The sequence below is a fragment of the Malaclemys terrapin genome, chromosome 10, assembly GCF_027887155.1.
Source record: "Malaclemys terrapin pileata isolate rMalTer1 chromosome 10, rMalTer1.hap1, whole genome shotgun sequence".
Classification (NCBI taxonomy): Eukaryota; Metazoa; Chordata; order Testudines; family Emydidae; genus Malaclemys; species Malaclemys terrapin.
The window spans coordinates 19,553,728-19,576,611 of NC_071514.1; the positions used below are offsets into that span (position 1 = coordinate 19,553,728).

The 22,884-nt window shown below is 41.0% G+C and overlaps 1 protein-coding gene across 3 annotated transcripts; it reads right to left on the reverse strand.

Annotated features, from left to right (window-relative positions):
* Window positions 1–156: 156 nt before the first annotated feature.
* SPATA5L1 (spermatogenesis associated 5 like 1) lies at window positions 157–18,489 on the reverse strand. Of its 3 annotated transcripts, none has more exons than XM_054042016.1 (9): window positions 16,982–18,489; window positions 13,535–13,720; window positions 9,701–9,859; window positions 8,900–9,109; window positions 8,222–8,449; window positions 6,875–7,009; window positions 4,785–4,910; window positions 3,300–3,487; window positions 157–926 (listed from the first exon to the last, which is right to left on the reverse strand). In XM_054042016.1, the coding sequence occupies exons 1-8, from the start codon at window positions 18,056–18,058 to the stop codon at window positions 3,335–3,337; spliced, it is 2,274 nt and encodes a 757-aa protein (XP_053897991.1). In that variant the 5' UTR covers window positions 18,059–18,489; the 3' UTR covers window positions 157–926; window positions 3,300–3,334. The 3 variants fall into 3 exon arrangements, with proteins under 3 accessions (XP_053897991.1, XP_053897992.1, XP_053897990.1); XM_054042017.1 differs by having other exon boundaries at window positions 157–3,171; XM_054042015.1 differs by having other exon boundaries at window positions 157–3,487.
* Between the last annotated feature and the right edge of the window lie 4,395 nt (window positions 18,490–22,884).

A 22,884-nucleotide genomic window follows, 5' to 3' on the forward strand; every position in this document is an offset into this window, starting at 1 on the left:
CAATGTCCCATTCTGAATTTTAACCTTAGGTTTTGTATTTTACTTGAGTTTCTTTACATCATCTACAGGAGAACGCTGCAAGAGCTTTCCCCTGACAGAAACAAGATTACATTTCTAAACCCCTTCCCTGCCAAGTTAAAAGCAGAAACAAAGAAAGACACTTGTAAAAATATTTAATCATTTCTTTCCAGATATCAGTGTATTTTTAACAAACATTTCCACTTACAATGCAAACGCATAAAAGGATGATGGAATGTAGGAGGAAAACTGGGGATTGATAAAATTCAGACTGCAAAAAGATTGTCAGTAAAAACACCACTCTTCCCAACAGCACCAATTATTACTTACCTCTGGACTGTTTTGTTTAAATAGGTTTGTGCTTGTATTGGTATCTGCTTGTTTCATTACTGATCCAACAACAGACTATATAAAATTCTTTTGGACAAAATGGGTTCCCAAATTCACAAAAATAGGCAAACCACCAAATGGCAGCTTCATTTCAATGATGCTATATACCTGCAATAGCCAAAAGTGCTTCTGGCACGCCTCCTGCTAAAAATACTATACAAGTTATATGATACACGTATATTTGCAGATTGCGAGGAACCTACACACGACTTTAGTGGCTCACAGTTCCCACAGTCAATGGCAATTAATATACTTTATTCATACAAGCATTTTGTCCTCAGGATCCTCTGACACTTCAGTCTTTGTTTTTTTAAATTATAGAAAAGCCTTTTACTCCTGAAGATCTTGTATCTAAAATCCAGAATAGAGCGTTAAGTACGGATATGAATTAAAAATCCTTGAGACAGCAGGACAGTTATTTTATAGATGATTGAAATTGTAATTTATCTGAGCTGAAGACCTAGTGGACTGTCTTGTAGATATGCAATATTTGTTTGACAGTGACTTCTGCAGATGATCTGGGAAATGGATTAAAGGGTGAAAGTAAGTCAGTTCAGATAATAGACACTCGCAAGGTTTTTCCTCTTATACCAAGCCATTTATTTAGCCGCCCCAGATTCTAAGTGACACTAAATCAGTAGAACTATTTCTTGCACCTTGTTTGTGAGAATGATCTGTATCACAATTACCAGGCTAACTACACTTCATCCACTTTGATCTGTTTGAACACATTCCCTCTGGGCCTCAGGCAATTCTCTTTTTCTTGAGGTGAAATCATGCATTTCTCCTATTCTCAGACCAGGTGCTGGGTGGCAGTAACCTGTGTATCAGCTGTGATCACCTTAGGTCTGACTTCATCTGAGGCCCAGTTCTATTCCCTCTGGAGCAACGACAGTGGTAATTAGTGACCAATCAGCTTCCTTAAAGCAAAGTATAATTTATTTAGAACAAAACCATTTCAGATTAAACATTTTAAAAACTATAAATCAGAAAGAAGTCCATGCCTACTTTCTCCTAATGCTTACCATTCTGTGAATCTCAGAATGCCCAATTCCTATGGACTCCTTCCTTCCTTGGTTGCTCTATACAGCCTGTCTGCTTAGACAGCTCACTGATAAAAAGCCTGGGGGGGGGGGGGGTGACTTAACTCTAATCTTTTGATCTCTAGTTCCCAGCCTGGCAAAACAAGATTTACGGCATGTTGGAGACTAAATGTAGGATTCCTATGTCTAACAGCTGGCCTCCACTGTCCTTGTGGCGTGTATGTAGGTATTCTTATCTGGGAAGTCATTATATTGCAGTCCTGTACAGTTCCCATTGAATTCAACCATTATAGACATATAAAACATTCCACTAAGCCAAGTTCAAGTTAGCACAATGCATTCACACAGGACAGTCTTATAACCCAGTACAAAAAAAAAAAAAACTTCCCCTCACTGACCTACTCACATATACAGTGTTCATACCATTATTGCATATGAATATTCATAAATCAAGATGTAGCAATTCCTACAGTATTCATAACCATAGTACATATCCACTGCACTGTCAATCTGATTTTGGGAGCTGAGGGACAACAGGAAAGGAGTCCTTATAGGAGTTGAACATATACTGCTTGAAACAAAAGCAAGTCTGTGGCAGCCTAATATATATCTTACAGTTTTAATCTAAGGGCTCATCTACACTTGGAAATTCAATTTTGATAAACTGTCAAATAAGCCCTAAGAAAGAGACTTTATCATGCAGGATAGAGCTTATTACTGGATAAAGACTTTTTTGATTTGTGAAAGGGTTGGCTTACAATTCAGACTAAAGTATAGTCCTGCTATTTGGAAAAGTATGTAATAGCTACAGTGTAAGGAACCCAAAAATTAAGCAAGTCTCTGCTATTCAAGTTTAGTTTACATCAATAACAGACCTCAATCAGAAGAATGCTGTCTGAAAAATTCAGTACTTTAAAAAGACTATTATATTTAATGCAAACAAGATGTTAACTTTTATTTTTCCTTTAATGTGAAAGATTTTTGTAATCTAGAACAAGTAAAACCTTGCTATATTACATACAAAACCAGAAAACTATAATACAATATTAAAAAGCAGCACACACACAAGATAATGCAAGTTGCAGTCCATAGGGGGGAAAAAAAAAAAATCTATGCTTCAAATGATGATTGCAAATATAGCCTTATGTGAAAGGTGAACAGCACGAGAAAAAAGTAATTTATGCCCCTTTTTTTATTTCTTTTTAAAGTATAAATATGGCACAAAAGGTTATTTTTTCTAAAAGCTTTCTTCTTTGCACTAGATATTTAGTTCTTGTCTAGTTTAGACTATTCTATGGACCATTGGGAGCTAATAGGATCATGACAACATTGCAGTACAAAAGTAGTAAAAATCTTACTGAGATGAGAAGTGACTATTATTCAGACTTTAAAAATTTAATTTTGTTAACACCTACTTAATTCAATCATCTAATGGTTTGGAAAAAATGAATCTTCATTTAATATTTAATAACCTTGTGCCTTCAGTTAAAAGCAGCTTTCAATATACAATGTAAATCCTCAAAGATTTCTGGCGGTTGTGGACGGCCTCTCAGACTGTGTCATATCTCTTACTGGTACTGGTCTTAAGAGCTGCATTCTGGCTCACAGAAGTGCTGACTGACTGGGACTCAGAGGTGGAAGGTCCTATGGAAGACCATGCTTAATACTTCTATGTCGAAAACCAGCAGAATGAATATATATAGCCTTTCAATTCTTCTTTCTATACAGTAAGGAAGGGAAAATGGGTACCATAAAACTTTTCTGCCCTTTGTTTGCAGGTCACTTTTAGAAGGGTTATACAAAATCATGCATTTATAAAAGATTATATAACAGATTAAAAAAACCCACCAATTTTTGCATGTCATTCTTCAAATTTTTCTGATTTAAGAGGATACTTCCTTATTAAATAATTTTTCATAAAAATCCAAATCTGTGAGGGTTAATGATGGTTTTACAGTCTTCAGTGATTTTACAAAATGCTCATGTTTCACACTAGTTGCTTCAAGTCCATTCTCTTGTAATGCCTGCAAAGCAGCCTTAAAAAAACACAACACAATTTTACAAATCAATCTTTTCAAAACTTAAAAATAAAAATGAACATTAGTCCAGTGTTTTGACACAGTACTGTATGATTCAAGATAAAAAAAACAATAGGTAAACATTAAATGAAGTCAATTTATCAGATAATACAAATGTTAGTTTGCCTTCTCTATTCTTCTATTCCAAATTCAGTAAATACTGTTTCACTTACTGCATCTAGTTGATTGGGCTAGAAGACATATCCTTGGTCACTTAATTCTTCAGATATTCTACCTAACCTCCTCCTTCCTCAAATACGTTTCCTCAAATATTTGTGGACACATCTCCCTTGCCCTATTCTTTTTCTTCCCGATTTATCAATGTTAATTTCAGCAATAAGTTCTATGATGTGTAGAACAAGGGAGCAATTTATCTGGATTTTAAGTAAGACTTTCAAAAGGAAAGTAAGAAGATTAGTACTTGGCTCCAGAACTTGAGTAGTCCCTTACTCCAACTAACCTGAAATATTGTCAAAGAAATCTGTCAGGTTTGTTTGGCATTTTTTTTTTGGTAAGTTAACCCACGTTGCTTTTCATTCACTCTTTTAAATGCTACCCTCTGCTTCAAAGAGAGAGTAAACAGATTTACAGATTCTGGTAAATGCAGGTAAGAGGGGCAGAGCCACTTTGGTAGCATGCTCTCAACGTGCTCTATGATTATTGGAGGGGAAGGTCTGGGACACAGGAAGAGAAGGCACTCCTCACAGCATGCTCATCTCCCTGCGCAGTGGATATGTGCCTAAGTTGTTTCTACTAAACAGAAATAATTCATGCTCCTTACTTGCACTATTTGAAGGTGTTTTTGAGCACTGTGTGTTTGTCCAAGGATAGAAGCTCTTGACAGAAGGAGAGGGACTAGAACCATCTTTCTGCAGGACTGGATTTACCCTCCTCCCCAAAAATCCAGGTTAGTAAAGTTGGATCATCTGCCTTCTCCATACAATCTCCTGCAGGGAGAGTTTCCAGGCTCCACAAACTGTCTGCTTCTTCTGGGTGTCTCCACAGGAGCAATTTATTCTAATTTTGCACTTAGTTCAACTTCAATACTAACAGAGCCCTTATTTACTGGGTGTATTTTACTGGAACAACATACGTTTTTCACTCAGCTGGTATAAAATTTTGCTCATTTGTCTTCCTCAATTTTTAATGAAAAGGGTAAAAGTACCAAATGTCTTAGAATATTCTATAATTTGGCCTCTCCATCTAAAGTGCTCACTTACAGCTTACTTCACTGATTAAACAAAAAACTCCTTACCTCCTTGCAGAGATTTTCAATATCGGCTCCAGAAAAGAGTTTGGTTTGAACTGCTAGGTGTTCTAATGACACATCAGAATCTATTGGGATTTTTTCTGTGCAAATTTTCAAAATAGAAAGCCTTCCCTATGATACAAGCACATTACAAAAGACAAAGGACAGTCACTTAGGTACTATTTGTTTTATTAAAAGTATTTGTTTAGGCCTATTTTCTGCCACCTTTACTCATGTTGGCTAGTACTTTACTCTGCAAATTCTAAACTCAAATATACTACAGTCACAAACAAATATTCTACTTGTGACAAATGACTGCCAAGAAGCAAAAACCCAGTTTACCACAGAGTAATCAGATGATGCATTCAATGTGGACAGTAAGAAAGCAGTTGAAAAATATTTTATTGGCAAAGCTCAATAACGAATACTCAATAGGGCATCTTGACTTGAATTCTGAATACTAGCACTCTGAATGAAAATCTAGTTGGGCTGCCCGGTATCTTACTGGTCTGTAGGACACTAAGCTATAGTTTTGCAGCAATATCCTCACCAATTGCAACAATTTTTACATCATCTCACGACTTCTTAAAATCATGAATCACTGGATCTTGCTGCCTGTTTTTTTTTTGGTTTTCTTTTGTACCTTTGTGCTCCCACTCCTAACTTGGTATAGGCTATCTAAAGAACTCAAATGTAAGACAAAGAAAACCCCAAAATAATGTAGAATGCTCAACTATCCATGCTATGTTGGTTGTTGGTGGTTTTTTTTGAGTAGGGAGTTGGCAAGATCTCGCAGCAATGCTAATGGTTAAGGTTGTCTAATACTTTCCATTGTAAGTCACTTTCTTCAGTTGCTTATATCTTTACCAACATTTTAATCTTCCAGGGAATTTTTTTTTGCCAGACAAAAGACTATATATAGTGTGTGTTATATATATACACACACACGCTACACACACAATATAAGCTTTAAACAAACAATTTAATACTGTACACAGGAATGATGATTGTTTGAGGTGGTGAAGTAAGAGGGTGGGATATTTCCCAGGGAATGCCTTACTGCTAAATGATGAACTAGCACTCGGCTTAGCCCTCAAGGGTTAACACATGTTGTTAATGTAGCCTCACACTACAAGGCAGCTCGAATGGAAGGAGGGGAGACAGCATGGCAGAGAGAGACAGAGACACACACCACATGTGTGTGGGGGAGAGAGAGAGAGAGAGAGACATGCATTACCCCTTTAAATACACTGACCCCACTGTAAGTACACTGCCTTTTTAGGTAGATAAGCAAGTTGAGACAGCAGCTGCTGCCAGCAAGCTCCCTCTGTCCTGAGCCCTGTGGTGTCCCCCCTGCTCTGTGGGGATGGGGGTACAGGAGCAGGGGACACCCTGACATTAGCACTTTTCTTCCCTCTCCCCGCCCTTACAAAGCTCCAGGGAGCAGCTCCAAGGCAGAGGGCAAGAGCAGCACATGGCAGTGGGGGGAGGGACACCTGAACTGCCTGGTAATTGTGCACAGCGAACTTAGGGGAGCTGATAGCGGGGTTGCCTGTCCACACTGGTTCCAAGCCCCCACCAGCTCCAAGAGGCTGCTCTTTCTGCAAGCAGTGGACAAAGCAGGCGGCTACCAAACAACATTATAATGGAGCATTGCGCAACTTTAAACAAGCATGTTTTCTAATTGATCAGCAACATAACAACATTAACCGGGACAACTTTAAGTGAAGAGTTACTGTAATATAAACTGACCTAAGCACAGGCAATTCTGGCATTTCCTAACTTCTGAATGCTTGATTTTGCAAATATATCATCATCAAGCATTCAAAAGTCAGGAAATGCCAGAAATGCCTGTGCCTTGGTCAAAGTGTCTGAAGGGGTACATTTTTATATACATTTAAATGATATTTTATAATCCATGCTGCTTTCATATTTATTTTAAAAGCTAGATATTTAGTAGTTAATCTTCAGTGCAAACAGCTACACACACTTACATACATTATAGTACTATGCCTCTTTTTGTTGTTGTTAAGAAATAATATACCTACAACTTCACACCTCTATTTAAATTTGTGTACAGATTTATAATGCATTACCTTCTGATCTGGAGGTGGAATATAGATGATCTTGTCTAACCTTCCAGGGCGCAACAAGGCATCATCCAACTTGTCTGGTCTATTTGTTGCAGCAACTATCATGACATCTTTGTTCAAAACTTCTTGAAACGCTATCTGAATGAGATTACATATGCAGCAAATTAGATGGGTATACAGTGTTTTATATGCTTTGGGCTACAGGACAAGTATAATTTATAAGTGTCAACTAAGAGAAGAAAAAAAGAGGCAATACAAAGAATAAATGCATATATCCATATGTAGTCACTTTCCTTTTCACTACAAATGTTCCTACTTTGTGTAGGTCAATATACCAATGTGTAATACAATAAAGAAGAATCAATATCCATTCTGGTAATGCATATGGAACTTTCTTGTGGTCAGAATCTAGCAAGATTGTGCATGTCGGATTGAGTGCACAGAAGACGTAAGACTGCAGTATCATACAACATTTTCAAGGGTTTATATAACTGTTTAAAATGGCAACAAGTACTAAAAAGTTTATTAAAATATGTATTGTGTGTTCATTATAGCAGCAATAAATCTGAAACCATAAACTGGGAAGTCACAGAAATTTACAATGATGAAATATATACCCAGTAATGGGGAATAGGTGACTTAGTTATTGACATAATTCCTTAAATGTAATCAGGAATAGTTTTAAATAAATATTTAAATAAAATTAAGATCACTTGCAATGAATAAAGGTCAGCTTAGGTAGTTAAAAGCAGACTACATGGGGACAGTAGTTGCAAGTTAGTAAAAGAAGACAATGCTGTTAAAATGCTCTAGTGAAAATTTCAGAGACAGGACTCCTACTGAAAAAGGCAGAAAATATGTTATCAGCAAATGAAACAAAAGAGGATAACTAAATAACAAGGGGTTAATAATGTACAATAATGCTCTAAGAATTCAGAATTATGATATTCTAACATGCAGAGGGAGTAAAGGAGAAGTTTTAAAGGTACTCAGGTGGTGTGTCACAAAAATTGAGGGAGAGAAAAAATTACAGATGAAAATAAAGGAAACAAAAAAGAAGAATGAAGCATGTGTAAGAATAAAATTCTGGTGGTGATGGAAGGTTCTTCAGTATGCCAGAATGGAGGTGAAGATGTAACCCTACCACCTTGAAATCCATTTTAACAGCATAGCAGGAGCATGTTAGCTATCTCCAATATTGTATGTAAAAGAAAATACTGGATACTATCAAGAAGTTGTCAAAGGCAGCAGAAAGGTAATGTTTTAATCTGTGAAAGCCAATGGTTTAAACTTCTGGAGCACTTTAGCAATAAAAACGAACCTTCTTCCTATATATGCGAGTGTACATACCTGTCTCTCCTTTTCATTTTGTTCTTGACAATCACCTTCAAGTTGTAATTTATTTCCTCTTCTCTCTGTGACTTTAATGCCAACACCATCTAGTTCATTAAGAAGGACAGAAAGAACCTTCTCTGGGGCACCATGTCCAGTTTTGCAGGCTGATCGAGATCCTAGGATAGAATCAATCTCATCCAGGAATATTATTGCTGGAGTATGTGCTCTTGCTTGTCGAAAAACCTAATAAAAGGTTAATAAAATAAATGTAGAATGTTGTAATGCATGTATAAGTTCCACCATGTCAACTGAAAAAACTTGTTATAGATTTTCTATACTTTTACTTAACTAATTCATTTTAAATAAATATTTATTTACAACACTCAATGGAGACCAATCTGGTTTACATTGACTGTTTAGCAGACTCTAGGTGCCTAACTTAATACTAAGGTCAACCAAAGAACAAAAAGCCATACACAATAGGTAGATTAAAGAAATTAGTTTGAAATATAACTTAGGGACATATGCTCAGCAGATGTAAATGGCAATAGCTCCTCTGAAGTCAATTGAGCTGTATCCATTTAGACCAGATGAGAATCAGGCCTTAACGTCTTAAAAAGCAAAACAAAGGAGTGATGAATACTTTATACAAAAATAAGCAAATTATGCATCATATGTGATTAAAAACCAAACCTGAGACAAAATCTTCTCTGAATCGCCAACATAAGGTGAAAAAAGGTCAGCACCACTAACAGAAAGAAAGGAACAATGGCAGCTTGTTGCCACAGCCTTCACCAGAGTGGTTTTGGCACATCCCGGTGGCCCATATAGGAGAATACCCTTTGGCTGAGACAATCCCATCCTCACAAAAGCCTGAGGAAACTTCATAGGCCACTCAATACTCTGTAAATACAGAAAGGATGAAACATTTGCAGTGATGTATCTAGTCACACATTAGCCAATAAAACTACTGGTCACAATACTGCTCTTTACCTTGCTGCATTACCACAGTTGAGGTCAACGGACACACTCCAATTTGACCCTCTTTGTTATAAAGGAGATAGGGCAGTGGGTACGGCATTCTCTGAGAGGGCACATTGGTTGACTCTGGAACTCATTTCCCCTCTGGTCTGAAATAGCCAAAATGTATAGACTCGAGGGTAGTTGGAATGAGATGGGTATATGCTGCTGCAGTAACTGCCCTCTACTGGCTGATGTGTTAATTTACTATGGTATGCTCCTGGGTGATATTTTGAGATTGTAAATTTAATTACTCACAAGGTGCTAGAGCCTGTGTATAGGCAATTTTAGTTTGATTTAAGAAAATACAAAAACGTGCTTTAATATTTTTAAGTAATTAGGAATAACATTTTAAATACGAATTAAAGACCAATGCAATTCCCATAAGAACACTTTTCAATTCTGCAGTGTATTGAACAGTTTGAGGTAGATGGGAGAAATTACAGTTTTGTTTAAATGTGTTCTGCACTCTACCTGTTTTAACTTTAATTTCACATCTTCAAGACCACCAATTTGTTCCCAGGTAACAGGTTTAAAGTCAGTTAGTCCAACACTGCTTCGAAAGGAAGATGGCTGAATCTTTTTAAAAGCTTCATGGAAATCTGCCATGTTAATCAACGTGCGAACTGAATCCTGAAGAAATGCACAAAGAACAAATAAAAAAGGAAAGCACTGTTTCTTCCTTTGCATCATTAATAATTTATATAGCTACATTAGATGTCCACAGCATTTTACAATATGCCAAATGTAACTGACAAAGAGGAGAACCCCTATTTTAAAGAGTTTACATGTGACAGACACAAGTACAAACACATACCAACAAAATGGCGTGCATTCATTGTGGCTGGATACATTTTTTGTTACGGCACAGGGCTGGACACTTTTGAAAGAAACTGATGTTTGAGAGAGTATCTTTGCTTTTCTCCTGAATCTACTCTAGTTCTGCCATATGGGACTCTAGTGAGGGGAGCTGTTGATAAACCCAGGGTTTAGGGCCACTACATACAGGATTCCTAGCTCCCTCCCATTTATTCAGGCATCTGTTCCAGTATATACAGCAGAATGCATTTAGATTGAATATATGGACCAAAGGCATTAACATAACCCAGTCACTGTCCAACATTAAACAGTGTTAAATAAAGTCTGGGGTTTGGTATACAGAGACCTCAGTCTGTTTAGTACCCTGGCACATACTCCATTAAAAATCCTTTTAGCCTTTAATAAAAGAAAGGAAAAACAGTTAAAGCATTTGAAATGTAAAATATTACATAAGGCTATCATTTTAACAGCGTCTCTTGCTCCCTTTACTTTTAGCTGGAGAAAGTCTTCAGACGGAGAATCCCCTTTTTTGACATTCTTTTAGATATCAAAAATGGCAATAACTGTCCTTTTGGGAAAAAGAGAAGTTAGTTGAGATGGACTGGAGCTGCTGTTGTTGGATCCCACATGGTGTTTGGGATTCAGCTGGAGCTGGTAGAGGTGGTGATGTCATATAGGTCCCTCTCTCTGGCCCGGATCAGGGTCCCAGGAAACAATGGGGATGATAGCCATTATGGTAGAGCTTGTTCTAGTAACTAATTTTTTCCTCACAAAGTCTCTTTCTTTAAGGACTCACAAAGGAAATTGTGTGCAAAACAGCCCATCTATTTATTATTTTGTCCACCAATTAGGCTACTTTCTGAAAAAACAGTTTTGGTCCGTTGATTTCTGATTTCATACTTCTCTTGTTTACCAGGCATGATCTTAATACAGTCCTTGCGTTATATCAGTAGGCCCTTTTGTTTGGACTAATTCAGTCTGTTTCCTATTCATAACTTTTCCCATCAACATTTGTTGTTTTAGGCTACTGTGGTCTCTTATTAATTTTCATGTACTTTCTAGAGTTAAGCTCATAACTAGGGTAAATTTGTAGACCCAATCATCACATATCCCCTCACCTCAAACATTCTACAGAATACAGGTTTGCAAAAATCTTGGATTATGGATCTATTTTTCATCCTCGGTTCATGCTAAATTTCATCGAAGGCCAGGCTGATCCCTGGTATTGTTCAATGCTCTGCATATTCTTCTTGTCTACATTAGAAAACTTTGTAGCCATCATTCACCACCAATGCAGTTCCTCAAATGACACCTGAGGTAGATGCTTTAAGGTAAACAGGACTCGGATGTTTCCTACCATGTCACCTAAAAATGCCCCACATGAGTCCTGTCTACATTACTAGTAGCTTCCACTGCTGCTACCACCTAGTGGTGACTTAGGGTTACCAAGTTTGATAGGATAGCCAGGGGGTCTCACAACAAATTTTTTGGTGGCCTCAGAGTACGGCCACCAACTCTTGCTGGTGGCCGCTGTTAACATTTTAACTAAAATTCCTAATTAAGTTTAGGAAAGACAGATAAATATGCACGTATACATGTCCAAATCATTCCAATTTATTTATGTTGGGATTTTTTGCAGACTCAATAATAAAAATAATGTATACTTGTCTCTATTCTTTATTGGAACTAAACAGAACAGAAACACAAATAAGGTGCTTTGCATGTTCTTGTCTTTTTTGTTCTTGTTTATTGTGTGTTTTGGGTTGCTTTTTTAAAGACTTGCTAGCTAGTAAGTCTACTGCTGTGAAAAGTGATATTAACAAACATACAGATCAACAGAGGGTCCTGTGGCACCTTTAAGACTAACAGAAGTATTGGGAGCATCTGAAGTGAGGTTCTTACCCACGAAAGCTTATGCTCCCAATACTTCTGTTAGTCTTAAAGGTACCACAGGACCCTCTGTTGCTTTTTACAGATTCAGACTAACACGGCTACCCCTCTGAAATATACAGATATCACTTTTCACAGCAGAAGACTTACTCAGCGCTGGCAAGCCCAGGGACAAATTAAGCCCTGGATGGGGAGGTGGATACAGTGGCAGTGGGAGCCCGAGGCAATGGGGAGAATGGATGGGGGGGCTAAGAGGTAATGGATGGGACCCCAGGGAAGGTGGGGAACTCACTAGCAGCCTGCTACTCCAGCATTTGTCTCTCCAGAAGGGAGCAGGACCCAACCCCTGCTGGCAGCCTCAGGGGAGAGGCCACTGCTTTGCCCTGTCCCACATCACTGTCCAGGAGGCGGTGGCCACAAGAAAAGCCCTTGGTGGCCGCATTTGAGAAACGCTGGCTAGACACAGCTCTACAGGCAGAGCATGAATCTGAGGGACACTGTATTCTCTATAGCATAGTGGAGAAATTCAGCACAAGGCTAAAAACCCCACTGTCTGCGAGCTATTGGACTTTCTTCCTTCCCTCCAGTGGAGAGTCTCCTGCAGCCTGGCAAGCTACCCCCTATATCATGTTTGCTGAAGTCTACAGATTTCATAATAAAATGTAATAAGCTGCACTTTGCAGAAGAGTCGTCAGTGTATACAGCACAGAGGCCAGCAATTTGCTTTATTTTTCCTTTGACCATCTTTTGACAGAATGGCTGCTTCTGTCAGGGCTACTGGGCTCAACTTTATTTTAATGATCATTTTAAATTTTTGTACAGGATTTTTGGTGTTGGAGGTTCTATAAATAAAATGTTCCCCTGTTATCACCACCCAGGGAGGAGAGTAAAGTGCACCAGCATCTCCCATAGTTTCTATGATTCCAGAGATATTCTGGATCTCAATTTCACAGAAGCACTCCTTGACTTCTTTTCTGACCCTCCACTCCACCTTGATGAACAAGGGAGCAACTGAAGCCTTTACTCCCCTTCTCCTAGCAGTCCTGACTGAGGGGGAAGAAAGATTAACAAATAATGCTTCCCTGAGATCTATATCTACAACATCCCAGAAATGCTGCACCATGGGCATTTGTAACTGTTCTCTTCAGGCCAATACGTCATGTAATATTAGACAAACAAAATAAGTCTCTATTTGTGCAAACCACAACACAAACTACTACATGGCTCACCTTACTAAGAAATAGATTTTTATATAAATTGCTTGTAGCTTATAAGAGAGACCTTAGGTGGAAAAAATGTATAGAATTTGCTCTTCAATTAAAAACGTATATTCTCTGCCTTGTACGACACTAAAAAGCTCACGGAGAGAATAAAGATATTCCACATCACCTTTTCCCTCAAGGAGATGGCAGTCACTTGGTGATTGGATTGAAAGACCGTAGCAAAGCTTATAATTACATCTATAACACGCTTGCTAGCTTATTTTGAATAGTCTCATCCCTGAATTATTCATTTTATATATTAAAGTAGAGTGATATTAGTGGGGAAAAGTGATAAATGTGAATAATGCCATCTTTCTTGTTTATTCTGACTCCTTACCAAACAGCTGTGGAGGACAGCCTGCATAGCAGCTTCTCTGCAGAGTGCCGTAAGATCAGCTCCAACATATCCAGTTGTCATTTCTGCTAGGTTGATCAAATCAACATCAGTGGAAATAGGCATATTAGAAGTAATCAACTGTAGAATAGACCTTCTCTGTTTAAGTGTTGGTGTCCCAATGATAACCTAAAACAATACAATATATGGAAATTTATCAGTGTTTTGTTATATTTCTCTCTCACTCTGTAGCCCTAGATAAGTCACTTATGTTGTCCGTATTTTAGACACCCTCATACAAATTCTCCTCTTTTTACACTGTTTCACAAGGGTCTAATTAATGGCTCTATAATACTCTGAAAATATATAGCACGATACATGTACTTTTCATTTACACTTATTTAATTTTCCAGGTTAGTAGCACTTCAACGAATAGATGTTTTACAAAAAAATGCCACCTAGTATCTAAAGCAGGGGTCAGCAACGTTTGGCACGCGGCTCGCCAGGGTAAGCACCCTAGTGGGCCGGGCCAGTTTATTTACCTGCTGACGCGGCAGGTTCGGCCGATCACGGCCCCCACTCGCTGCGGTTCGCCGTCCCAGTCCAATGGAGGTGGCAGGAAGCGGCGCGGGCCGAGGGATGTGCTGGCCACGGCTTCCCACCGCCCCCATTGGCCCGGGACAGCGAACTGCCGACAGTGGGGGCCGCGATCGGCCAAACCTGCCGTGTCAGCAGGTAAATAAACTGGCCCGGCCCGCTAGGGTGCTTACCCTGGCGAGCCACGTGCTGAACGTTGCCGACCCCTGATCTAAAGTCATATTTGAAAGATTAATCAAAAGGAGATTTAATAGTGAAATAATCACTTCCTTGCAACATTAGAACACAAGAGGCTACTGATAATATTTTTCTATTTAAAAACTGTACAAGACACACATCAGATAAAAAACCACACGGAGAATGATTACTCTATGGCCTGTTAAATAAAGCTAATCTCTGTACAATTAAGTAACATATGGAATAAATAAAGAAAATATGACTGCACAAAAAAGGACCAACCAGCCTGTAATGTGCATAAATTATTGAAAACCTGCTAAAATATAACCAATCAAAACTGTGTATTTCACTAGTTAATAATGCTGTTAAATCCTGAAAATTTAGATAAAAGTGTGAATGCAGTATGGACGAACTTATCAAATTTGAACTGACTGGGATAATCTTTGTGAATTACTGATTTTAGGCCATGATCTTGGAATAGACCCTTGCATCGAGTTTGTTGCAGGTTCAAGGTTTTAGTGAGTACACAGGCAGACAATAAAGGAAACAAGGATGCATCACTTTGCTGACTGTATTTTTTGTCAATTTATTTTGACAATTGTAAGTTAGTATTTGATGTCTGATATAGATCTAAAATACAAGCAAAGGTGGTATATTTTGTAAAAATAATGAAGTTAGTACATTAACTAAAATGAGCTCTCACTACAGCACTCTGCTATTTAATCTTTCATGAAAGTGGCAAAAAGTGTCAATTTTGTGTGTAAATTATAAAGTGTGTGTGTGTGAATTAGCATGGTTCTACCTGTTCTTAGAAGATTTTACAATTACCTGTACTAGACATGAACATCACCAATTTCTGCACAGTCCAAAGAGTCCCTAGAATATACTCCTTTTACATTTTAGAAGTAGATTTAGTGCTTATGAAAGGTGCCACACTGTCAGAAGTTAGTCTTGTCTATCTTAATACATTATTGCTAATACTGTCTGCTCTTGCTACCATCAGCTCAGCTCATTTCTCGTGGCCAGGTCTACCCTAGAAGTTTTGCTGGTACAACTCCTAGTGTAGATACAATTTATACTAGCAAAAAAGTGCTTTTGCAAAGAGCTACCACCAATTCAGCAAGCAAAATGATGAATACCAGAAAAAGTATTTTGGTTTTTTCAAGTACAGAAATGTTGTTAAAATAATTCACAACTACAATCAGTTTTGTAATAGTTTGAATGTAGGTCTAGCCTCAGTTAATCAGGTTCCATTTGCATGACATCTGATATAATAGGACTACTAATTCAGCAGGTGTCCATTGAGACTTCCTGGAAAAGTAGGGTATAGATTCAGATTATAAAGCTACTGTGATAATCCAGTCTAATCTCCTGTACAACACAGGCTTCTTACAGGATTTACCTGAATTAATCCCTGTTTGAACTGAAGCAGCTCATTCAGAAAAACGTCCAATCTTGATTCAAAAATTTTCAGTGATGGGAGAATCCACCACAACCCTTGATAAATTGTGTCAATGGTAAATTACCCTCACAGTTAAAAATGTATGCCTTACTTCAGTTTGAAAGTCAATTTCCAGACACTGGATCATGTTATACACTTGTCTCCTAGACTGAAGAGCCCTCCCTGCCCTTTTTTTTTTTTTTTTTTTGGTGCCATGTAGAAACCTATAGATGGCAATCACCCCTTAACCTTCACTTTTTTAAACGAAGTAGATTGAGCTCCTGGACTTTTTCACTATAAGGCATATTTTCCAATCCTTTAATCATTCTAGTGGCTCTTTTCTGAACCCATTCCAAGTTATTAACATCTTTCTTAAATTGTGGACACCAGAACTTCAGTATTCCACAAGCAGTTGCACCAGGCCAAATACAGAAATAACTTCCCTATTCATACTCGATATTCCTATTTATATGTCAAAGGATTGCATTAACCCTTTTGGCCAGTGTCACACTGGGAGTTTGTGTTCAGCTGATTATCTACCATGACCCCCAAGTCTTTTTCAGCCACTGCTTCCCACGATAGGGTCCCCCATCCTGTAAATATGGCCCATGTTCTTTATTCCAAGATATATAATTTTACATTCAGCTGTATTATATTATTTGCTTATTTCCATCTTATCATGCGATCCAGAGCAATTATCTGTCTTCTTCATTATTTATCATGCTCCCAATCTTTGTGTCAGCTGCAAATTTTATCAGTGATGATGTGAACCAATCCCTGTGAAATTCCCCCCCTAGAAATAAACCTGATCGACCATGATTCCCCATTTACAGGTCTCATAATGTAATTGTCAGTTAGCCAGTTTAATCCATTTAATGTGTGCCATGTTAATTTTGTATGATTTTAGTTTTTTAATCAAAATGTTGTGTGGTACTGTTAAGTGCCTTACATCAGTTTAAGTACATATTTAGTATATAAACCTATAATCAATTATGTAAAAACCAAGATGGGGGAAAAAACCCTCCAAGTGTCATTATAAAGCAGCAAAAAGGTAACTTTTTCTTCTCCTTTGTAGGTCACTGATTTATAGTGAGAAATAGGGCATCAAACCCGATCAGCTGACTTGACCCTGCAGAACAATACCACTAGACCCTTTTTCACTGATTTTTCAATATAAATATGACAAATGGTATTAAAGTGTCAAAAACAAAACATGAGGAACAGGCTATGCTCACCTCTCGGTCAAATCTACCATGTCTTCTCAGTGCAGGATCTAAGGCATCGGGCCTGTTTGTTGCTGCCATGACGACCATCTCATTTTCACTGCCTATGCCGTCCATAAGAGTTAACAATTGAGCAACAATACGATTTTCAGGGATGCTGTTTGAACTTCCCCGTTTAGGGCACAAAGAGTCAATTTCATCAATAAAGAGAATGGTTGGTCCTTCACTGGACAATTCCCTGCCTTGTTCAAAAACTCTTCGCAAATTCTCTTCACTTTCTCCAGGCCTTGAGCCATATATAGCTGGACCACTGATGCAAAGCAAATACGCCCCCACTTCCCTTGCAACTGCCTTTATGAGAAGAGTCTTCCCCACACCTGGAGGGCCCACCAACAGTACTCCACGAGGGACAGAAAGACCCAACTTCTTGAAGGTTTTGGGAAAATGGAAAGGCAAAACAATCATCTCTTTCAAAGAGCTGCCCAAATCATCCATTCCTGCAGCTGAAATTTTTGCGGTGTCCTTTGACAAGTGTCTGTACCATTCTAAAGTGACTACTTCTTTAATGTTTATATTAGTTTTGGGAGCTATCAGGCCAGCTTGTTCTGTCGAAGCATCTACAGCCAGTATTTCAACACACACTACTGGATTTCCAGGAATTGGGGCAGCAGTAACAACATGGTGAAGAGAAACATACACATTTCTCAGCAGCTCTTTGACTATCTCCTGTAGTGTTGCTTCTGGGGTGGATTTTTTCAGGGCAAGGTTCTTAAGGACCACTTTCACTGTTACTTTTCTCAACCGGTGACAGGCCAAAAGCTTCAAGTGACTGACACTCAGCACGAGACCTTTCAACTTGCTTGCAGCTAAACCTGAAGTTTTACATTTCAGATCAAGCTGCAGGTAACCATCAGCCAAATCATTTCTGGGCCAGGCGGTGCACAAACAGCAGCCACCAGGAACCGTGATCCTAAGGAGGGATCCGAGCCTGGCTCCCAGAGTGGATAACGTGGCAGGTCCCATCCTGCATCTTTGCGTGCCTTCGTCCCCTGGGTCTAGAGGAAGCAGCTTTAGGAGAGCAGCCGCCATAGCCGGTATTGCAAAGTGCTGACAGCAAACCACGCGCAAGGCGAGGATCTTACCTGTGCCTGGCACCCTTTGCGGCCAAGGGCGCTCACTCTCCAACGCGACCCCTCAACCCACCCACCCTCGCGGGGAGCTGGCCATGGGGCACTCCCCAGCCACACGGAGGCTGCACTGGTGTCCCCCCCATACAGGGGAGCCCCCAGCCAGGCACAGGCAGCTCGTTGCTCAGACCGGCCGGCCCCTCAGCCCCTTATATCGTTACAGGCGGGAACGGAAGAGCTGGGTGGGTTCTCGAGCCCCCCCGCCCCAGACCAGGGCACGTCGCGGGGGCAGGGTCCGGAGCTGCGGGGCAGCCGGAGTCGAGCGGCTGAGCAGGTCTCTCGCAGTGAGGAGACGAGCCCGGCGCACGCTACCGGCAGCGCCCGGTGCTGACCGGCAGCGCCCGGTGCTGACCGGCAGCTCACCAGCGCCAGGAGAAAATTAGCTTCTACTTCCTCTCAGCTACCGAGCATGCGTCCTAGCATCGGCTCATGCGTCACCGGCTCGCGCATGCGCCGCCACAGGTTCAGCCCTGCTGGGGAGCCGCAGCTGCGCACTCGGGGGGCGGGAGCATGACTGCGTGTGCTGCCGTTTAACGCTCCCACCGCCAGGGCTTCCCCCGCTTCTGCGTTAAGGCCGCTAACGGGACTTCCCTCGCCGCTTCGCTCTCCTATTGGCCCCAAACGCGAGGCCTGGCGTGGCATGACTGTCCCCATCCACCGCCGGGCACTGCCCTCTGCTCCCTACCCCGCTGACACACTCCTCAAACGTCCCCCTCCCCAGCACCCCCGGTGGGGGTCCTGTGCCCAAAGAGCACCCCCCGCCCTGTAAGAATCGCCTCAGGGAGGCAGTTCCTCCCCTAATGCGCCGCAGGGCGAGAGCTCGCCTCCACCCTTCAGTGGGGTACTTTGTGCCTCAAACACCCCTTCCTGGGGTTAGACCTCACCCACTTCCAATGCCCCATCACTGTCCCCCTGCACCGTGGAGGGCAGTACCAACATCGCTCATGGTTTCTCTCTGGGGCAGAGCAGCTTTAGTTCCAGTTTCAGGGAAGTGGGAAGCCACCCCGATGTCTGGAAGCTGAAGGTAGAGGTAAATAGTACGTCATAACCAGTCCAGAAATTAATAATGCAAAACACATGACATATATATTAAAGAGAAGAAGAATACATTCCTGACTAGGAAATAACTGACTGTTTAGTCAGGGAACTGACAGTTTAAAGGGAATTGATTCATAGGTCTTAGGAAAAGGTATCTAGGCTTGAAAGAATACAAACTAAAAGCATGCTCCTGCAAGCTTCAGTCTGTCAGTAGCTCCATAATGTTCAATAAGGCTACTCTTGTGAGTAAAGATGTACTTTAGCAGGAATGGGGCATAAACTATAAAACTTTAAAGAATCATCTTGCCCAAATGCACGGCCAGATAGAACCCAGGAAAGTGGGATTTGCAGCATACCCTAAAGGCAATCAGCACTAGAATTCTGCAGACCTCCTCTGTTACATGGGAATTCTTGATGGAGAAAGTCCTGTACTGGCCCAGTCCTTACTGAACAGAGTGACTAAATCCCAAGAAGCTTCAGTGGCTTTGGATCAGGCCCTCTGAATAGACCTGCCTCAGCTGACTGTAAATGGTAGGCAGGAACATAGTATGAAAGGTGATGGCCAAGGCAGGAGAGGTACAGCATCTTCTCACAGTTATTGTGGGAAACCGGGAAGCTTTCCCCTTCCAATTAAGCCTTACTTGAGTAGTCCCACCTACTCGCTCTTGCTCGTTTTTCTTTTTCAGTTCCTGATCAAATCCTCTCATTTGTCTTTATCCTATTTTCTGCCCCCCTTCTGTCTTTTTGTATCAATTTGAGCATTTTTTCATAGCAGATTTTTCAATGCAAGTATGTACAAATATTTGTTATGTTGTGCAGACCTACTGCTTTAAAAATGAGCCATTTGCTGTGAGTCCGATTGCCAGGTTGGCAGGCCAGGCATGGTCTGAAGCTTGCATTCAAAGAGGTAATATTTTTAAGCCCAGCCTTTTTAAAAAAAATCCTTTTCTGAAGGAACATCATATTTGAACATGAACTTCTTTGAGTCCATATTCAGTTAAGAAAAACAAACAAAATACTCAATTTAAAAGGGCAACAGACCTAGCTCTGAGATGGAGAGATTTCCTAATTGGCAGTGGCAGATCCTCTGCTTGGTGTTAAAAGGTTGTGTTTAGGAAAAAAGAGCATATTTGAAACCAGGCACTATGGCCTATGTTCAAATATAGTTGCTCTTTAGAACAGACTTCTTGTAACATCTGGAAACTGATTTCTGATGACAAAGAAAAACATCTGCAAACCCTAATCTCTAGTGGCAAAGAGTTCCAAATAACAATTGTTAAAATTGTTGACTTTGGCTGCTATTGACTTTAGTGGGAGCAAGGTCAGTCCCTTTCTTGTTAATTTTTGAATGATGTGTGCATGGATGGGACGCTTTATTTGTTTCCATTAAAATTTTATTTTAACACCGAAAATGCATGCATAGCTATACTATGTGGAAAACTGGGTAATGGGAATTACATTGAGTAAGTAAAACAATAGCATAATACTGTTTTATTTATATTAAAGAGTCTAGAAAAGGAGAAGGAGAAAATAGAGACGGAGAGAAAAGATGGGAGAAAATCCTCAACTAGCCAACCAACCAAAAACAAAATAAACAAAAATCCCCTCATTTGTTGCTGTTCCCATACCGTAAGTCATGATAGTTTGGGGTTTTATTAAAATATCTATATGCCTATATCGACAGATAAACAAGGTCTGTCACTACCATCCGCTACAGTTGTATCTCATCTAGGGTCCTTAACCAAGATCAATATCAGTGTGACTGCAGCACCATATGTGACACACAGGGCCGGCTCTGGCTTTTTTGCCGCCCTCGGCAGAAAAGCCACCCGCCGCCCTCCCCCCGAGAGCGCCGGGAGCAGGGCAGAGAGCCCGGCTGGGGCTCTCCGCTCTCCCCAGCGGCCAGAGTGCTGGGAGCAGGGCGGAGAGCCCCCAGCAGCCAGAGCGCCGGGGGGAGGGCGGAGAGCCCGGCTGGGGCTCTCCGCTCTCCCTGGCGGCCAGAGTGCCGGGGGGAGGGCGGAGAGCCCCCGGCGGCCAGAGCGCTGGGGGGAGGGCGGAGAGCCCACCGCGGCTCTCCGCTCTCCCCGACTGGCTGGTGTGCCCAGTCGGAGCCCCGCTCTCCCCGACCAGCCGGAGCGCTGTGGGGAGGGTGGCGAGCCTGGCCGGGGCCCGCTCTCCCCGACCGGCCGGAGCGCCGGGGGGAGGGCGGCGAGCCCAGTCACGGCCCTGCTCTCGGGCCGGAGCGCCCCGCCGCGCCGCCCCCCTCCAGGCGCTGCCCCAAGCACATGCTTGGTGGGCTGGTGCCTGGAGCCGGCCCTGATGACACACCTTATGAAAAGAGGAACCCTTGATCTGTGTCCTTTTGAGGAAGACTTCCAAATGAGGGTTGTTTTCTTATTTTTGGATGGCCTATGAAAAATCTCCCAAGCAATGCTGTAAGACGTAGGTAGCCTTATTAAAACAAACTTTATTAAAGCCAGAGAGAGAATAGCATATTAAAACAAACGAAACAGTTTGCATAACATACCACACTCTACAACAGTTCAGTGAATAAAATAGATCTTACATTTTCTCAGAGACTTCCTTCTTCCTGTCTGTTTCTCAGCCTGCTACTTATTCAGATAGCATTCCATAGACATCCAGTGGGCTCTATGTTCCAGTAATCTTGTTCCTCTTGTTCTCCTTCCTCCTGATTAAATCTTCATAGAATCATAGAACTGGAAGGGACTTCGAAAGGTCATCTAGTCCAGGCCCCTGCACTCGTGGCAGGACTAAGTATTATCTAGACCATTTCTGACAGGTGTTTGTCTAACCTGCTCTTAAAAATCTCCAATGATGGAGACTCCACAACCTCCCTAGGCAATTTATTCCCGTGTTTCATCACCCTGACAGGAAGTTGTTCCTAATGTCCAGCCTAAACCTCCCTTGTTAATCCCTTTGCTACTCAAGATTTTTACGAAGTTCATTTTTGTGTGTAACAAATAAACCAGGTTTTAAAATCTTTAAATAGTACAGTTTTGATGTAATGTGCTAATTTGTCACCTTTGTCTTTCCATCCACTCTGTCCTACACTTTGCTGTTGCATCCTGTTCTTATTTAGGCTGTTGATCTCGCAATTGGAGCTTCATGGGCGGACCACCTTGTTTCCCTGGAGCCCCATTCAAGCCTTAGGCTCCAGTTGTGTAACGAACTCCATGAGGGTGCAGGGGTTATGGCTGAAGATGTGGAGATGTGGCTGGTAAAAAGATTCTAGGTCTCCAAGTGCTTAGGAATATACTATAGAGCACTGGGAATTTGGAGCAAAATAACTAATATTTGTATTCCAGTTCTTTGATTCCAGACATAGTGTGTATACAGTCTGGTAGAAAAAATGTCAGGCATCAGGGGAAGAGACTAGGGCTTAGTCTGGGGATGTTCCTTATTTTGGCAAATGCGGTTAGATCCTCAGAGAAGCTTTTCAGCCATCACTGAGAACCCTTGGTGGGGGAATAGAGGAATTAGAGTCCAGGGTAGGAAAAGCCCCAGCCAGTTGGACAGCAGAAGAGTCTGAGAGAAAGAAAGCCAAGAAGGGAAAGTTGGAACAGAATAGATGGATATTTCTTCTTGATTTTTCTAGGAATCCTGGCTAAGGAAAAACTTAAGCCTTAGATACTGGCTGAGTAAAGTCTCCCCTTCACCCCCACCCCCAAA

Excerpts from the sequence above, each read along its gene's own strand:
- SPATA5L1 (XM_054042016.1), bottom strand. The coding sequence starts at position 18,058 with ATGGCGGCTGCTCTCCTAAAGCTGCTTCCTCTAGACCCAGGGGACGAA. Across the intron at positions 8,450-8,899 it reads CAGAGAAGATTTTGTCTCAG|GTTTTTCGACAAGCAAGAGC; the intron begins GTTTGGTTTTTA and ends ACCTTTTATTAG. Across the intron at positions 3,488-4,784 it reads TTGAAAATCTCTGCAAGGAG|GCTGCTTTGCAGGCATTACA; the intron begins GTAAGGAGTTTT and ends TGTTTTTTTAAG.